This window comes from Eurytemora carolleeae, unplaced genomic scaffold (assembly GCF_000591075.1).
Source record: "Eurytemora carolleeae unplaced genomic scaffold, Eaff_2.0 scaffold7, whole genome shotgun sequence".
NCBI lineage: Eukaryota > Metazoa > Arthropoda > Copepoda > Calanoida > Temoridae > Eurytemora > Eurytemora carolleeae.
This window is the reverse complement of record NW_019396407.1, coordinates 792,356-812,890: the sequence shown is the minus strand read 5'-3', so window position 1 is coordinate 812,890 and position 20,535 is coordinate 792,356. Positions and strand designations below refer to the sequence as shown.

Sequence of the window (20,535 nt, the reverse complement as noted above, 5' to 3'; positions counted from 1 at the left end):
TTTACCAGGAGGTCAATAAACTTCTGCTAGGTTTACCAGGAGGTCAATAACCTACTACTAGGTTTACCAGGTCAATAAACTTCTACTAGGCTTACCTGAAGGTCAATAAACTTCTAGGTTTACCAGGAGGTCAATAAACTTCTACTAGGTTTATCGGAAGGTCAATAAACTACTAGGTTTACCAGGAGGTCAATGAACTTCTAGTTTACCAGGAGGTGAACAAAATTCTACTAGGTTTAGCAGGATGTCAATAAACTTCTACTAGGTTTACCAGGAGGTCAATAAACTTCTACTAGGTTTACCAGGAGGTCAATAAACTTATACTAGGTTTCTATAAACTACTAGGTTTCCCAGGAGGTCAATAAAATTCTACTAGGTTTACCAGAAGGTCAATAAACTACTAGGTTTACCGGGAGGTCAATGAAATTCTAGTTTACCAGGAGGTCAATAAACTTATCATAGGTTTACCAGGAGGTCCAGAAACTTCTACTAGGTTTGACAGGAGGTCAATAAACTTCTACTAGGGTTACCAGGAGGTCAATAAACTTCTACTAGGTTTACCAGAAGGTCAATAATCTACTAGGTTTACTAGGGGGTCAATGAACTTCTAGATTACCAGGAGGTCAATAAACTTCTCATAGGTTTACCAGGATGTGAATAAAATTCAACTAGGTTTACGAGGAGGTCAACAAACTTCTGCTAGGTTTACCAGGAGGTCAATAAACTTCAACTAGGTTTACCAGGAGGTGAACAAAATTCTACTAGGTTTACCAGGAGGTCAATAAATTCTACAAGGTTTACCAGGAGGTCAATAAACTTCTTATAGGTTTACCAGGAGGTGAATAAAATTCTACTAGGTTTACGAGGTCAATTAACTTCTGCTGGGTTTACCAGGAGGTCAATAAATTCTACTATGTTTACCAGGAGGTCGATAAACTTCTTAAAGGTTTACCAGGAGATGAACAAAATTCTACTAAGTTTACGAGGAGGTCAATAAACTTCTACTAGGTTTACGAGGAGGTCAATAAACTTTTGCTATGTATACCAGGTAAATAAGCTTTTGCTAGGTTTGCAAGTAAATTAACTTTACATCTTTAACTCCATGAGAGCCTTATAGCACCAGAGTCTGCACAGCAAGCAAGGAAGTTAATAAGTGTTTATATACATAAATACATTCACAAATATATTACATTGAAATTTAACTAGAAATAGAGAAATATTACTTTTGTTGCTAACATGACCAAATAGTTTTACGCTGCTTTTTTCAACTTAATTTTTAGGAATTTTTAATACTTTCAGTGATTTCTCGTAAGATATGGCAATGCCATATTCACACAGGTTACCTAAAAACATTTATCTGGTCAAAAACATAAAAGACAAGTGTCGATTTCTAGGAGTTTAATTTTGATAATTCCTATTATAGTAGAAAATTTTAGAGTTTCTTTAGTAATTTTTTAAAATAAATTATCACAATAATGAGTTTCTCACAATTTTAGTTTTAGAGATATTTGTTTTTCTTATTCTTATTATAAATAAAATAATTTCTTATTTCTTAAATAAATAAAATAATTTCTTATTTCTTAAATAAATAAAATAATTTCTTATTTCTTAAATAAATAAAATAATTTCTTATTTCTTAAATAAATAAAATAATAAGATAATAAATAATAAATGTGTTCTTTAAGTTAGCTCGAGACATCACAAAAATTTATTATAATTACAAATATAAATATATTCACACATATTATTTTTTATTCTAAATCAAGACGAGGAAGTTTAAAGAGTTGTAACAAAAAGAAGTTTTAGGATAGTCACTAAGCATCCATTGCTTGATCCCCACTCTCGGAGTAAATACAGTAAGAGAAATTACGAATTATTAAATATGAAAACCTGGATGAACTTAACAAATTTTACCCATTTTAACATTAAAATTGAACCGGTCTTATAATTCTCCCATTTCTCTTTACTATCCATTTACCATGCATTTAATCTTATTTCCCTGCACTACCCATTTCACCTATACATCCATTTATCTCCCATTTTCTCTTTACTATCCATTTACCTTAAATTTCCCTTTACTATCCATTTATCTCCCATTTCCCCTTTACTATCTATTTATCTCCCATTTTCCTTTACTATCCATTTATCTCCCATTTCCCTGTATTATCCATTTATCTCCCATTTTCTCTTTACTATCCATTTACCTTAAATTTCCCTTTAATATCCATTTATCTCCCATTTCCCTTTACTATCTATTTATCTCCAATTTCCCTTTACTATCCATTTATCTCCCATTTCCCTTTACTATCCATTTATCTCCCATTTCCTTTTACTATCCATTTATCTCCCATTTTCCTTTACTATCCATTTATCTCCCATTTCTCCTTCACTATCTACTTATCTCCCATTTTACTTAACTATCCATTTACCTCCCATTTCCCTTTACTATCCATTTATCTCCCATTTCCCTTTACTGTCCATTTATCTCCCATTTTACTTTACTATCCATTAATCTCCCATTTACGCTTTACTATCCATTTATCTCCCATTTCTTCTGTACTACCCATTTATCTCCCATTTCCCCGTTATATTCTTTTAAATCATTTATTTTTTCATCAATCTCTTCTTCTGTTCTTCGAACACCGCCAGACGTCTTTTCCTGATCTCATCCTTAACAATAACACACATTTTAACTAGTTAAATAACCTGTTCTGGTATTCTGATCAGAGTATTTAATTAAATAACCTGTTCTGGTAAGAATATTAAAACTAATTAAATAACCTGTTCTGGTGTTCTGATCAGATTATAAAAACTTGTCAAATAACCTGTTCTAGTATTCTGATCAGATTATTTAATTTAATAATCTGTTCTAGTGTTCTGGTCAGATTATTAAAACTAATCAAAAAACCTGTTCTGGTGTTCTGTTAAGATTATTAAAACTAATTAAAAAAACCTGTTCTAGTGTTCTGATCAGATTATTAAAACTTATCAAATAACCTGTTCTGGTATTCTGATCAGATTATTTAATTTAATAATCTGTTCTAGTGTTCTGGTCAGATTATTAAAACTAATTAAATAACCTGTTCTGGTGTTCTGATCAAATTATTAAAACTAAATAAAGAACCTGTTCTGGTGTTCTGGTCAGATTATTAAAAGGATTATCCTCATCAAAAGGGCTTCCAGGTCCTTTCTTTTCAGTAGAACCAGGAGGAGAACTACAGGAACCAGGAGGAGAAGCTGAATTAGAAGCTGCCAAAGCTGTACCTAAAGCTTCTGAAGCAGCTGACTTATCACTTGAAGAAGAAGTAGTAGTAGAGACTGATGCTGCTGAAGACATCTTATTAGGATTACTTGAATGTGAATTGGGAACCTAACCAAAATAAATATGTTTACAAACGCATAAGTAGAAAAATTAAATTTTTGTTAGCAAACTAGCATGAGGGTCATGTTTTCTGAAGTCAGCCAGATTTTTTAAATTATAGTCAGTCATGGATTTTTTGGATTTAATGCTTTTGGTGATATGCTAGCTGTGTGCAAAATTTTAAGAAAATCCATGACATTAACTTCCATAGGGTGGCTGACTCGAAAAGGGATTAACACACCATCTAACAGAAATCATAAAAACTCATTAAACACTGTTTCAAAACGTTTGCACTGGGAAATTATAACAGTTTGATTAGATATCTAAAAAACGACTTTTTATATAATTGCACGTGGAGTTAAATCTAAAGAGATTCTTGTACTGATTACAACGACAGATGTCAGTTCAGAAGATGAAAAAATATACCGAGCTGAAAACTTTAGAATGGGATACCCTTAATCCTGATAATCCACTGTGGAAACTTTAATTTGTTGGATATCACATTTCCTACTACATGTAATAAAGATACGTTAGATAGATACATAGAAACGATGCTATATCGATAGAACTAATATACGATTTAACTAAAGTAAGCTGTTCTTCAGCCGGCTTTTAGAGCAATTAAACAAACGCCAGTCTTAATAAACATTACTTACGTGCGTTCAATCGATCATTAGTCAATTAATATGACGCCACAAATGCGGGAAAATTAAAAACCGGTTTTTTAAAGTAACTTATCTCTAGAAATTAATCAAGAGACTAAATTAGTCTGAAGATTTGCAAACAGGGAGGATTAAGCATTGATCCCGATATCCAACATTTTCAAGTTTTCAGCTCCGGTTTAAAAAGAATCGTTGTCAATTTCGTTGACAGTCTCTTAAAATGAAAACTAAGTTCTATCTTTGGCAGGAAAATAAAAACTGATATAACCGTCTGCTTTGGAATCAAAGTAAATTATTCAGAATCATACCTTAGGTCTAGCTCCTGTTGCCTGCTGGGATGATGATGGTTGTGATGTGGGCTGTGATGATTTATTTGTCTGTACCTGCTTAATATCAGCAGCAGCTGGACTAGTGGAGGCAGCTGCCGCATCAGCTGCAAGAGAAGCAGTAGCAGCTGCAGCAGCATTGGCGGCCGCTGTAGCAGCTACTAGAGGATTCTCCGAAGTATCAGCAGCTGCACTGCTGGCTCTAGCTGAATTCTGCTGAGCAGTACACCTAGATTTTTGGTAATTGTTATCTAAATCAAAGCAAATCCCCAAACAAAAACAAAGAATGAATAAGCTTCTTCCAGCTTGTGAAAGACGGTAGATATTTGTCTGGAGCTCGATTTGACCCATCAAATTAAAATTGTTCTCATTGCTCAGTCTATAGGGTTACCCACAAAGGATTAGACGATTATACGGAATTTATACTGCCAGTTTCCTTATTTTCATGATTTCTTTCAACTTTCATTGCCAAATCATTAAATAAACCATTTAAAGGTCATGAGAACTTAATTGTTGGGATTGTTTTATTAGATCAGCCTAAAATCGTCTTTACAGTCACATCCTTTGTGGTTAACCCTGTATGTTAATTGTTAAGTAAGAAAACACTAGCAGTCGTGGATACAGTTGATAGAACTTCGTTAAGATCAAAATTCCCCGTAAAGAAGAGTGTTTTGGCATGTTGAGTGTTGAGGTCAAATTGTAGTAAATCCACGAGTGCAAATATTTGTCAATGTTTTATTACTTGCAGTGACTGTTAAGTCATCTATTGTTACGTCCCAACCGCTAACATTTTAAGAACTATCTCCGTACAACTTCTTGACTAGTGAGAAAACTAATGTATTTAAACTAACCTTGCCACGACTGCACTATATTGCTGCATTTCCAGAACAGCAGCATCGAGCAGAACCTGTACGTTTCGTAGGCACCTATACATTCATTTATTTAATAATCTAATCATCAGAAGCTGAAATAAAAAATAAAAAAATTTGATTTTTGAAAAATAAAATCGTTTAAAAAGTTAAGTTCTTTAGCCTAAGTTACAAGACGAAAAAAAATTTAAATTGCAATTTTACATCAAATGTTTGGAAATTTATACTAAATTCAGATTCAAAAACAATTTAAAAGACATTAAAAATAAATAAATTATCTTTTAACCCTATCCCCGCTGGGGTACTTGAAAACCATTATATATGTATTTATAAAAGAAAATTAACCTGATTCTGGCTTCCACATTCTCCCTCTCAGCTCCCTCCATCTCCCTCAATTCATCATCACTCATCCCCTTCACATCAAATTATTTTTTATTATTTTTGAACAGAAAAATCCGCAAAATTTTAAACCGAAAAAAATGGCGACTTTTAACGTTTAAGCTAAAAGCCTTGTGTTCTATATCGTATCTGGGGGAGAGGGGCTGGGTTGTCTCTTAAGATTACGCTGACAGTCCCTTTAATGAAGATATTGGAGGTGCAGGCATGATAAAATGGAGATATTGGAGATCAAGGCCGGATAAAATAGAGATATTGGAGGTAAAGTATAGATAATATGCAGATATTGGAGGTCAAGGCACGATAAAATGGAATATTGGAGGTAAAGTTGTGATATAATGGGATATCACAGATCAAGAGAATAGAATGGAATATTAGAGGTCAAGGCAGGATAAAATGGGATATTGGAGATCAAGGCCGGATAAATTAGAGGTAATGAAGGTCAAGGCAGGGTATAATGCAGATATTGGAGGTCAAGGCAGGATAAAATGAAATATTGGAGGTCGATTCAGGATAAAATGGGATATTGGAGATCAAGGCCGGATAAGTTAGAGATATTGGAGGTAAAGTCGGGATATAAATGGATATCACAGATCAAGAATAAAATATTAAAGGTCAAGGCGGAATATAATGCAGATATTGGAGGTCAAGGCAAGGCACAGTGGTCCAGAAAGTGCAAAATGGGGTTAAAATTAATAAGAAGTTGTTTTGGACTTCAAATATATCAAATTAGGGATTTTTGGATAAGAGAATTTTAAATTTAAGGTCGATCAAAACATGATTTCGCGCACGCACTACGCGCGCATACACACTAAAAAAGCAAAATTTAATGAAAAATTCATGTTTAATTTCAATTCTAAGCTTTTAATGGTCAATCAAGGATTTCTAATTTGCAGTTAAAACTGTAATCTGAGCGCACGTCAAACACGCACCCACTGAAACTGAGACTTTTAGTGGAAAATGCGTGTTTTTTTTTATCTATTAAGGGGATTTTTAGCTTTAACTTTCAAATTGCTAAAACTTGCATTAAAAGTGGGAAAATTATGCGCGCGCGCAATAAATTTTCAAAATTAGATTTTGATGCATAAATTATGCAATTTTATTTTGCCTACAAAATTTGGTATTGACACCAAATGTACAGGTAGATGCAGCTAATTTCCCCTCCTACCTTAGATCTCTGCTTTAAATGCAACATTTTGGTATAGGTCTCGTGGTCAGGGTATTTAAAGGAAAAATTCCCCAGAACTTATAAAAATTAATATTTTATAAAAATAAAATAAAATTGAATTTTAGGTATAATTAAGATATAGGAGGTTTAAGCAGGATATAAGAAGGATAAAGGAGGTCCGAGCTGAAAACTTTAGAATGGGATATCCTTAATCTCGATCTGTTAATTAATCTGGAGATTAATAACAAGAGGAGAACAAGCCATATTTAATCTGGATATTAATAAAAAGAGGAGATCAGCAATGATCTTGATATCCACCATTCTGAAGTTTTCAGCTCTAGTAGGATAGTATAGAGATGATGGAGGTAAAGGTCGATTAAAGAATATAATAATAAAATCTTAGGATAATTTCAGACTGGAGAAAATGGCGGTTTACCTGGAAATTTGGTGGAGGCATGGGCGGAGGTATATTCCAAGCCATAAATGGAGGGAAGGGTGGAAGGACGCGAGGGCGGCCAGGAACGCCTCCAACACCCCCTGCTGCACCAGCTCCGAGAGCCTAGAATTTTTAACATGAAAATTTAATTCTAAATTCTTAGTTTCCATCTGTTCTTAGGATCCGAATTTGTTGGATCCGCAACATTTGTGCCTCCTGGATCCGGATCCAAATATCTCCTGGATCCGGATCCGCAAAAATATTTGGATCCAGATCCAAGGGGCAAAATATCTCACCAAATCTGAATGGTTGATCATCAAGTTTCTTTTGCAAATCTGCAAATCTGCAAATCTTAAAGTAAAGTTAATTGCTCATGACCTGGCCCCTGATCCATTTTTCCAGGGAAATGGCAGGATCTGGATCCGCATCAAAATGAAATGGATCCTAAGCGCTGGTTTTTAATTAGAAACTTGAACTTAAGTAAAATTTAGATTAAATACAGGGTAGGGGACTTGCTTTGATATAAATTAAGACTTGTCTCGCCTCAGGCCGCGATTCAAAATCTTCATCTCTAATATTGTTTTACCAAAACGAATTTGTTCGTTTTCTCAAGGTGATTTATTTACAATTAAACTCAACTCAAGACTCAAAACTTTTTTTAAAAATTAGCCTCATAGAAGATTTTTGATTTCCACGCAATATTTTAACTATACTTTAACCTATGCATCTGGAAAATAAAATGATCACAGTGCCCACGAAACAAGGTTTGAGTGAAAATTTGGGGGGGGGGGGCGCGCGGTGAGGAGATTTTAAAAAAAATTACACGAAAAGTTGGCAGAGATAAATAAAAAACGGGGTGTTGCATAAAAATGAAACAAAAAAGCATTCAGCGGCTTGACACATGTACTTATTAGACTCCATGGTAATATTTTAAAATTTGGTGAACACTCCCTTTAACACAGTATTTTCTACCTGAGGGGGTAAACCCATCATATTAAGAAGGTTAGGCATATACTGCTGCTGAGGTTGCTGCTGCGGTTGCTGCTGCTGAGTTCTCTGCTGTTGCAGAGCTGCTATCTGCTGATGTAGAGCAGCAACTTGCTGCTGGAAATTTGGAGGTACTGTAGCAGCTGCAGGAGCTGTTCGTAGAACATCCAACCTGGTATAGTAATAAAATTATTCATTTTGACATTTTTATTTTTCATGATTATAAAAATCATCATTTTTTATCAAATAATTTCATAATTTCAAATTTTTGTTTTAAAGTTAACAATAAAAAATACATTTCAAAAATTCATATGTTCATTTTTATATCAAATTTCTTTTTTAGTTATTTCAATCATCAATTTCAACATAGGTGAATGCTGTGGGCTAAAGTATAATGGAAAGAAATAATTAATTCTACTATGAACATTGGACAATTTGCATTTCGGGGGTCTTCACAAATATTTGTATTTCATTGGTACTAACTTGCGAACCTAGATTTGCCTGAAAACTAAATTAACCCATCTCAACTACGTATGTCAAAACAAAGATGAACACATTCCCGTGGTCCCACCGAATTACTCCTACCAAAATGTAATGCAAATCGGTCAAGATGTTATGATTGAACAAAAAAAAGAGATAGCTACACAGAGGTGTATATTTTAAAAAAATCATTCCCTCCCCCCATTGCATTCCTCCTTTTAGAAAATAATTTACTTTCCCTAGAAGTTATTTATAAATTATTTTTATATGGTTCTTTGCTGAATTGGAAAAAAAATGATTTTTCAGGGAAAATAAATAATTTTTCAGGGAAAATTATTGATTTTTCAGGGAAAATAAATGATTTTTCAGGGAAAATACATGATTTCAGGGAAAAAAGATTATTTTTCAGAGAAAATAAAATGATTTTCAGGGAAAATAAATGATTTTTCAGGGAAAATAAAATGATTTTCAGGGAAAATAAATGATTTTTTAGGGAAAATAAATGATTTTTTGGAAAATAATGTCAAAAAGAAGGAAAAAACTTGTCTTTTAATGTCTCATTTTTCATTTTTTCCGCCCTGCTGATCAAAAATCATCTCCCGCCCCCTAATTCTGAAAAAAAACACCCCCCTGTAACTAAATCAAAATTTAAAATACATCATTTTTTACCTGCAGGTTGGACATGTTTGTTGTCTTTGGAACCAGGATCTTAGACAGCTTCTGTGGAATATATGGTTGCAAGGTAGTTTCTTAGCACTAGGAGCAACCATCTCCTCCCTATATATATATAAATATATGGCTGCAAGGTAGTTTCTTAGCTCTATGAGCAACCATCTCCTCCCTATATATATATAAATATATGGCTGCAAGGTAGTTTCTTAGCACTAGTGAGCAACCATCTCCTCCCTATATATATATAAATATATGGCTGCAAGGTAGTTTCTTAGCTCTATGAGCAACCATCTCCTCCCTATATATATATATAAATATATGGCTGCAAGGCAGTTTCTTAGAACTAGGAGCAACCATCTCCTACCTATATATGTATAAAATAAATATATGGCTGCAAGGTAGTTTCTAATCACTAGGAGCAACCATCTCCTCCCTATATATCTATCTATATATAAATTTGGCTTGTCTGTTTGTTTGTATCCAATAAACGTCAAAACGGCTGAACCGATCAGGCCCAAATTTTTTGTGGGACATCACGTGACCACAGGGAAGGTTTACGGATGATACAAATTTAAAAAAAATGTGTTTTAAAGGTTTTTAAATTTTTTTAAAAAAAATCTTGAAAATCCGCGAATTTTCTTTTTAAAATTCGCAAAATTTTCTTCTTTGATTTAAAATGTAAACTAAAAGAACATGTTCACAATTTAAATAGAAGATGGGCGCGAAGCGCCCTAAAAGCCTAGTATATGTAAATATATGGCTGCAAGGTCGTTTCTTAGCTCTAGGAGACAGGTTATTCTCCATAAATAAATATAAATATATGGCTGCAAGGTAGTTTCTTAGCTCTAGGAGCAACCATATTCCCCCTATATATATAAGCATATTGTTGCAAGGTAGTTTCTTAGCACTAGGTGCACCCATCTCCTCCCTATATACAAATATGAATTTATGGTTGCAAGATAGTTTCTTGGCACTAAGCGCAACCGTCCCCTTTCTAAATAAATACATATATATATGAATATATAAATATATGGTTGCAAGGTAGTTTCTTAGTACTAGGAACAATCGACTGGGAGCAATGCTCCTAGTGCTAGTAGCTAGTTGCAACCATATATATTTAAGAATATATAGGAAGGAGATGGTTGCTCCTGGTGAATATTATCTTACAACCATAAATTTATAAATATATATCTATATCTATATATAAATTTGGCTTGTCTGTTTGTTTGTCTGTCTGTTTGTATCCAATAAACGTCAAAACGGCTGAACCTATCGGGTCCAAATTTTTTGTGGGACATCACGTGACCACAGGGAAGGTTTATGAATGATAAAAATTTATAAAAATGTATTTTAAAGGTTTTTAATTTTGTAAAAAAAAAATTCTTGAAAATCCGCGTTTTTTTTTTAAATCCGCAAATTTTTTTTCTTCTTTGTTTTTAAATGTAAACAAATAGAACATGTTCACAATTTAAATTGAAGATGGGCGCGAAGCGCCCTAAAAGTCTAGAAAGAAGGGCACGAAGCGCCTTGAATTTCTAGTCTATATATAAATTTGGCTTGTATGTCTGTTTGTTTGTTTGTATCCAATAAACGTCAAAACGGCTGAACNTTGCAGCATGCAGCGCCTCAGAAGGTCTAACCTAACCTTAGGAAAGTTGCCACTTGGGAAATTGCCCTTGGGAAAATACTTTTGGGAAAATAACTAACACCCTTTTATAAGTTAACTAACCTGCAGATAATACAAACATTATCCGTATTTTCTAGTTCCTGGGCTGTAGCATCAGGGTAGAGAGTGTTCATATTGTGGATTGCTCGTCGAGATAGGACAACATCATTGAATGCCTTCACATAAACATTGTACAGACTATAGAGGCCAAATTCAAAGAACATGGTTGGTTCCACATCAAATTGTATTCAGTGTTTCGAGATTTGAGCTGGCGATCAATTGAAACCGGTTTTTGGCGGTTCAGAGTTTCAGTTTAAATTCTTTAAATTTGGCCTCAGATTTAATATATTCAGAAGTATATATTTTAACCCCCCCCCACACCCTCATTTAATCATGTGGGGGAAGCATTCCTATGGGACAAAAGATTTTTTAAGTGGGGGGGAGGTGATTTTTCAAGAATTATTCACCCCTGTGTACATGAAAAGTGCGCAAGACTTTGTTTGAACTGATATTTACACTATTTTAGTTCAATCATTTCAGTCATATGCCATAGGTAGAAAAGATTTATATTTTAGGGGTAAAAACAAAGTGGCAAACTACATCCTCCTTTTTCAAAATTAGATGTTAGGATGGATAGCTACTGATACTATAGCAATTAAATAAAAATCTACCAAGTGGAAATATTGACTATAGATATTTACATTAAGAAAATATTTTAAAAGGTTGCTAACTTTAAACCCCCCCAAAAAATATTTTCAAAGCCTCAGAGGAAAAATCTAATAGAAATAAAAACTATTCTAAGTTTACCTTTTTAAATGCTCGCATGGTCAGATACATCGGTCGGACAGCAAACAGAGGTAGAGTAAATATACGGACCATAATCATGAAGAATAGGACATATAGCAGGACCTAATATACAGAGGTAGAGTTAATATACGGACCATAATCATGAAGAACAGGACATATAGCAGGACCTAATATAGAGAGGTAGAGTAAATATACGGACCATAATCATGAAGAACAGGACATATAGCAGGACCTAATATACAGAGGTAGAGTAAATATACGGACCATAATCATGAAGAACAGGACATATAGCAGGACCTAATATACAGAGGTAGAGTTAATATACGGACCATAATCATGAAGAACAGAACATATAGCAGGACCTAATATACAGAGGTAGAGTTAATATACGGACCATAATCATGAAGAACATGCCATAATAGCTAGGACATATTATGCTTTCAGTAGTTAAAATAATTGATCTCATTTCTTAGGACTTAAAAATAACTCTAAAGGAGTGAAACTCGTCTCTCAAGAGTTAAAATCACTCTTCAGGAGTTGAAATAATTTTTCATGAGTTGAAATCGTTTTTCAGAAGTTGAAATCGTTTCTCAGGAGTTGAAATCACTCTTCAGGAGTTGGAATTCATTTCTCAAGAATTAAAATCCCTCGAGTTAAACACATTTCTCAGGACTTAAAAATCGTCCTTTATGAGTTAAACTCGTAACTCAGAACTTCGAAAATAATTCTATACAAGTTAAAATAGTTTATCAGAAGCTAAAATCACTCCTCAGGAGTTGAACTCATTACTCTATTTTAAAATGGGCTACTCCGAGTTCTATTTTTTTAATCCCCAAAGCATTAACAGTAACTCATTCACTGGCATAGCTTTGGAGGTTCATAAAGTTTCATTCTCAACCAATATAAATTCAGGGAAAATGGTTTCATGATACAATAAATAAAGTTGCAGCATAATTAAAAGCAGTGCTTTGAAACCATTTAAAATTTTAATGTAGATTCAAATCCTGGATCCGCACTGAACAAAAAATTCGGATCCAGGTCATGAACATTTTTTTAGATTTATTGAATTTATTGAACAGAAGAAAAATTTTAATTTATTTTTCTAATTCTTCTTGCTTATTTGTATGTGAAAACTTGTGAACCTTTGATAATTAAGAAAATGTTTATTTTTCTCTCTTTTTTCAACAGTTCATATTTGGGTTTAGAAAAATAGAAATCATATAGATATGTAATTTTTATGCACAACCTGTCATATTTTCAATGGAAAAATAAATTATTAGATTAAATTAGATTAGATTAGATCTATCTATCTATAATGCAGTTGCTAGTAGAGCAAACAACACTACTAGAAACCCACCACTCTACTCAGACTCTTCAAAAGGTGGAGATCCGGCTTGTTAGCATAGCATAGCTCAATGGTTTATGTACGCGCGGGTGACCAGATGTGATGCGAGTCCCAGGTGGTTTTGCACATGAAAACCGCACCCACGAAATTATAATGTAGCTTAAAACTATACCTTAAGAAATCCAATGAAGAGTTCAGTGTAGAGCATGAATACAGCTTTATTCTCCCATGGAGTCTCACTAAAATTGTATTGCAATATAAATGATCCCAGGAGAAAGGCCCCATATGTTAAAATATTGACTGAAATCATCTTGAGATATTGTGCCCGCAGAGAGTGCTTAGGATCCATTTATTTTAATAAAGCAGAATTGTCAAAACTATTTTTCTTCTTTATTTTGCTTATCTATATACTTGATTAACCATTCAGAGATCAAGAAAGTTATATATTTTCTATTTTTTTAAACAGTTCTGATTGGGTTTTGAGAATAAAAGATTGTTTTGGAGTTTGGTTACTATGGATCCGGAATCCGGATCCTTAGCACTGACTGTTTGTCTGAAATGAGGAACACCTGTACCGATTTGTCTCAAATTTTTATCGAGGAACTCAAAAGGACCATGGGAAATGGGAATGCTATTAACTTGGTTTTGAGATGGTAAGTTGAAAAATAGCTGAACAGGTGGGACTAACTTTGACTAGCCAGGGTTTCCAAGCTAGTTTAGATAAACGAAAGTATTTTAATAACAACCTGTGGAGATCAACACTATGAAGAATATATTTGATCACTGTGTTCAAGATTATTGTCAGAAGGATGGCATACTCGAACCCAAATACAAGCTAAAAAAGGTCAAAACTTTAAAAAACGGGAATCAATCAATCAATCAATTAATCAATCAATCAACCTTTCTTAACCTTAACCTCAAACTCTTCTATAAAATTCCTACAAAAAATCCTATAAAAATTCAAAACCAATCAATATCAACTCTGTACGTTCTGAATGACATTCAGCTCAATTAAATGACGTCAACTAAAAATCTAATTCAAACAATTCTAATCGAATTCAACCCCACTCTAAATCAAATACATATTAAATTGACTAACTTGACTATCAATCAATCAATCACTTTAAAATTGATTTACTGCTAATAACTATTAATTGTTTAATCATATGATTAATCAACCACTTAATCCATCAACCATAATAACCCATAAATTAACTATATTTAATCGCTTTCACTAAATTAATCAAATATCATTAAATTGATGAAAGAAAAACAATTGATCTACCTGAACACTGGCTCCCTTTGTTATTGTATTAGTGCAAGCATGTTGAATGAACAGTATATCCAGGGCAGCAAGGAATACAGCCAGGGATAATACCTTTATAATAATAATTATAATATACTTTAGTACAGTGAAACCCTTAATAACGAATACATTAGAAGAATTTATCAAATGTCGTCTTGACAATTATATACTATATTACGTAAATTTCAGTATTTGCGAAAATAAATAAATAGCCATGAATATGCGGGAACAATTTTAGAGAGTTCCATCTAATCATTTAATTAAAAAACTAAATATCTGAAACATTCCATTATTAGAATGTGAAGAAAACGACATTTGATGAATTCTTTCGATGTATTCGTTATTAGGGGTTTCACTGTAGGTTTACAGTAGGGAGGTTTATTTTTCAGAATTAGCCAAGGAAAGAGGGGGGTGTTTTATTGTAGATTTTGAGGGAAAAATGAAAAATTGAACATTCATCATACTTTCATTACTTTCCAAAGTGTGTTTTTACACGTTTTTTTTATTTTATGTTATTATAGATCAATTTAACAATAAACATTAAATAGATTTAAAAACTATCTAAAACAAGAAAACCGTAGAATCATACAATATCTATATAATAAAAAAGACATTTTTTTTGTGGACCCTCATTTTTTCCACAGGCAACGCTGGTTCCTTCAGCTTTTTTTATAATAAAACAAGACATTCGTATATATGTTCCCAATAGCCGGCCAAACGGATGGACCAAATGGCCTTAACATTTTTTGTGGACACTCATGGTGACACTGACAAAAGCTATGAAAAAATTTTTTATTTCTATTTAAAAAATTCCACTGGCAACGCCGGGTAATTCAGCTTGTAATTAATAAGAAATTCAATATCAATAATGATTCCGAAAGATAAGTTCAGATTCCGTAAGAGTCATTTTCGCAAAATCATTTTTTGTTTAAATAAACTGACCCTTAGATGGAAGAGAATTGAAATGACCGGGGAACGTTCCATAAAGTCTACTCGTTCCTCAGCTAACCAGTGGAACGATTTCAGGAACAACAGGAGCACAAATAGACCAACGAACTTAGGTGAGAAATCGTCCCTACAAAGGAAGAAAATTAACACATTTTTGAAAAAACTCAAATTTTCTAGTTTAGATTTATATCTTTGCAGTCTGAAAGTGTAAACCTTTGATATTTCATACTTTTTACGCTTTAAAATCAAGAAGAATTAGTAATTTACCAAAAAAATGAGTTAAGTAGTTTTTAATAGTAAATAATTAGTGGATAAACCGGTTTCTCATGAATAATAAATTGGTTTAAGTTGAACTAATTTGATCCAAAACTGGATACGGATGCAGTTAATAAATATTTAATAATAATTTTTTTTATCAGTTGACACAAAAAAAAGTGGGTTTTAAGTTTTTGGATGTTTTCTTATGTTTTTTTTTCTATGAAAATAAGAACAAATTTTTAGTAATGATAACTTATCCTAATTCTTCTCATGTAGAGTAGTGGTAGTAAATTCATTCAGAAGAAAAAAGGTTTTCATGAATAATATATTTCTAAAATTGACGAACTTGAAAACTGTGAACGCCAGGCAGGTTTCCGTTACAGCATACCACGATCTAAATTAATTTCCAATTAATTTATGATGATTGAAGAAAACTTTAACATTTCAAATATTCTATCAGACAATTAAACTGATCAGTTCCCCCCTCAAAAAAATCAATTTAAAAAACATTTCTTAGGTAAAGGGAATGGTTTAAAATATTGGAAAATACCACCTCCACTTTCAGGATTTTGTCAAGATATTATGAATACAAACAATAAATTCAAAGTTAATTATTCAGGAGGATTTGAATCGGTGATTCAGAAGTTGAACCAGCGGAAGGTATTTCAGCGACCTCTCCAAATCAAAAAAAAACTCCGACCCTGTATGATAAACTGAATTACTTACCGCTCCATTAGATGCTCAAACTCAGCAGCACGAAGTTGACCGAAGAATATTTTCCTCATTATCTTCCCGATCAGTACAACAACAACCAGGGACTAGATATAAACAAGTATGCAGTACAACAACAACCAGGGACTAGATATACATTGTCAGTAAACAAGTATGCAGTACAACAACAACCAGGGACTAGATATACATTGTCAGTAAACAAGTATGCAGTACAACAACAACCAGGGACTAGATAAACATTGTTAGTAAACAAATATGCAGTACAACAACAACCAGAGACTAGATATACATTGTCAGTAAACAAGTATGCAGTACAACAACAACCAGGGACTAGATATACATTGTTAGTAAACAAGTATGCAGTACAACAACAACCAGGGACTAGATATACATTGTTAGTAAACAAATATGCAGTACAACAACAACCAGGGACTAGATATACATTGTTAGTAAACAAATATGGAGTACAACAACAACCAGGGACTAGATATCCATTGTTAGTAAACAAATATGCAGTACAACAACAACCAGGGACTAGATATACATTGTTAGTAAACAAATATGCAGTACAACAACAACCAGGGACTAGATATACATTGTTAGTAAACAAATATGGAGTACAACAACAACCAGGGACTAGATATCCATTGTTAGTAAACAAATATGCAGTACAACAACAACCAGGGACTAGATATACATTGCTAGTAAACAAATATGCAGTACAAAAACCAGGGACTAGATATACATTGTTAGTAAACAAATATGCAGAACAACAACCAGGGACTAGATATACAATGATAGTGAACAAATATACAGTACAACAACTACCAGAGACTAAATATAAATTGTTAGTAAACAAATATGCAGTACAACAACCACCAGAGACTAAATATTCAATGTTAGTAAATAAATATGCAGTACAACACTACCGGAGACTAATTATAAATTGTTAGCAAACAAATGTGCAGTACAACAACAACCAGAGACTAAATATCCAATGTTAGTAAACAAATATGCAGTACAACAACTACCAGAGACTAAATATAAATTGTTAGTAAACAAATATGCAGTACAGCAACCACCAGAAACTAAATGTACAATGTTAGTAAACAAAGTTGCAGTACAACAACCACCAAAGACTAAATATACAATGTTAGTGAACAAATATGCAGTACAACAACTACAAGAGACTAAATATCCAATGTTAGTAAACAAATATGCAGTACAACAACTACCAGTGACTAAATATCCATTGTTAGTAAACAAATATGAAGTACAACAACCAGAATAAATATTTTAGTAAACATGGAGAAGGAAAATATGATAATAATAATCAAAATAAATTTTTTTGTATGATCTTAACCAAATAATTTAATAAAAATAAATTTTGAAAGAAATAAATACCAAATAACATTAACACAAATATGCAAGATAACCACCACAAATAAATTAACAAACTTATCTTGTGTACAACAACATTAAAAGAATAATTCAAAGATATTAAAGAAACAAAAGGCAAAAGAACTCGAATTTTTAAAAGAAAAAAAATCCAAAATCTCATTTGAAAATTTTCCTTTCAAATAGTTTAAATTTAAAAATCTGCATCTTTCAATTTCTAGAAATTTAATATAATTTGAGGTTGCCCAGAGGATGTAAAAGGGAGAGGGGTCGACCCTNAAGGTCCTGTTGTTACCTGGAGGTATATAATGGCCATGCTTGGGTTAGATTTTGTTATGTAAACAACTGAAGGATAGAACTGTTGACGTTGGTGCCAGGCGTTCCCTGAGTAATTTTTGACATTAATAATTTAGGGAGTAAAATGATATGATATTTTTTTTGGAAAAAAATGAAAGTGGAGGCTTAATATTTCCCAAAAATCAGTGAAAATTTGAGATCTCTGAATTCTTCATGGGTGTATAATTTTTAAGAAGGGGAAAATGATTTTTGAAGAATTGAGACTAAAAATGAATAATTAGACAAGTTTTTTCCTTCTTATAGATACTTTTTCTTTAAAAAATCATTTAATTTACCAAATTTTGCTATTGTTGCTTTAAGATGAACCCAATCTTTGCAATTTAAATTCAAATTATGGTTTGATTTTTCTTGCTTTAAGCTGCACCTAATCCTGGTATTTTTAATTCAAATTATGGTTAGATTTTTCTTGCTATAAGAGCTGCTGAGAAATTAGAAAATTGCATAAATACACATCGAGTTTTAACAGACGATCTTACAGACGTCTTTTAAACGTCATGTTTAGCGGTTCATCCTGTTAATCTAATATATATACTTAACTTGTCTGTCTGTCTGTTTTTTAAAATCCAATAAACGTCAAAAAGGCTGAACCGATCGTGCCCAAATTTGGTGTGTGACATCACGTGACACCCGGGAAGGATTAGGGATGATCAAAGTTTCAAAATTTAGCCCCTAACAAAATTCGATTATTTTCAAATTTTGTAAATCCACGAAATTTTTCCATGAAATCCGCAAACTTTTTCTTAATATAATTGGTTTTTAATACAAAAATGTTCACAATCAAAATAGAAGATAAGCGCCCTGAAAGCCTAGTAAATTTTAAAGTACCTAGAACAGCCATCGTCAACCCTATGCTGACGAGACCGAGGAGCTCGGACCTCATTCTTAAACTTTCTGAAATTAAAATTATAGATTTAAGATAACGTCAGAAAAAATATCTAAATTATAAAAATTGATAGTACCCCCTCCCCCCAACCCCGCGTCTAGTTTTAGATACCGTTTACTTTAGTTTCCAACATGAGGGGTCGGGTGGCAAGAATCCTTTGGGTCCGTCCTATTATACGATTTCATTACACCCTATCAATTTTGTACATGATCATTAATTTTTAGCGGTATATACATAGAGAACGATTTATGGACCCCCTCCTATCAATTTTGTACATGGACCTTATATGTTGTACATGGATATAATTGACCATGGGGCCGCAGCGCTCGGCCCCCTAGCCTTTCCTAGCCGCAGCGCTCGGCCCAGAAAGTGTCTTAACTATTCTAACCCGTGGCCACAGCGCTCGGGACCCTAGCCTGTCCTAGCCGCAGCACTCGGCCCAGAAAGTGTCTTAACCTAACCTAATCCTAAATAATAATAAATAAATGATAATTTACTTATTTCGTCATGTAGAAAATTGATAGGAGGGGGGGCCTGGGGGGGGTCCAAAAATCGTTCACTAGGACAGACCCAGATAAACTTAATATGCTCCAAATTTGGTTTAGGTATTTGTAAATAAATTCGACATTTAACTTAAATGTCATTATAAGAATTGATGATATTTAAAATATTAATTTACATACGTGTCTTAATCCATTAGAATTGAAATACGAGCCGAAGCTTAAAAATTTGATAATTTATGGTCTTCAGTTAATACAAACATTATAATTCAATCTCTCAACCTTCATGAGAAATGTTATCAGTTCATCTTTAATATTTACGATATGAAAAATAGAATATAATTTCTAACGTTTCATTTCCAATTCCACAATAAAATTAAACTTAGATAGAATAGAATTAGAATCCCACCTGTCAGTGAGGATTTGTTGGTTTGTACGTTTGTGATTGGTTGTCAGAAATCCCAGCTCTCTGATTGGTGAGAGTAGTCTAGCAAAACCGGATTTTCATCACTTCTGACAGGGCTGAAAATACTTCAAAAAAGAAATCGGTAGTTTTAATCAAATTTGTAATTTTCTATGCACAAAAGCAACGTCGAATTTTTTTATATTTTTTTTTAAATTAAGACGACATTTAAAGAAACTTAAAATAATTTTCACTCAGTATGCTGTATGAATTTGACTGCAGTTGCGCATTGTATTGCGAATATGTCACCCAAAAATGATTGAAGATGAAAAAAAACTGTTTAAACTTTTCCTTTTTTGGTTAAATTTCATGGATGTGGATTCAAGGTTGGGATGGGATGGGATGGGAAGGGATTTGGAGGGATGGATAAGGATGGAAAGGAATGGAATGGGAAGGGATGGGATGGAAGGAATGGAATGGGAAGAGATGGTAAGGGATTGGAAGGGATGGGAATGGTTGGGAAGGGATGGGAAGGGATGGGAAGGGATGGGAAGGGATGGGACAGGATGAAAAGG

General features: G+C 33.1%; 1 protein-coding gene across 3 annotated transcripts; it reads right to left on the bottom strand.

The window, feature by feature from the left end:
- Positions 1–1,690: 1,690 nt before the first annotated feature.
- Positions 1,691–19,065, bottom strand: LOC111702684 (E3 ubiquitin-protein ligase synoviolin B; the record flags this gene model as incomplete). Of its 3 annotated transcripts, XM_023474447.1 has the most annotated exon segments (19): positions 1,691–1,841; positions 2,565–2,670; positions 3,125–3,370; positions 4,332–4,578; positions 5,201–5,275; positions 5,564–5,631; positions 7,219–7,341; positions 8,191–8,377; positions 9,355–9,462; positions 11,087–11,199; positions 11,831–11,932; positions 13,348–13,414; positions 13,922–14,010; positions 14,461–14,553; positions 15,424–15,556; positions 16,034–16,081; positions 16,414–16,505; positions 18,113–18,201; positions 19,000–19,065. In XM_023474447.1, coding segments are annotated over 18 exon segments (2,012 nt in total), but the record flags the coding sequence as incomplete, so codon positions are not given.
- Between the last annotated feature and the right edge of the window lie 1,470 nt (positions 19,066–20,535).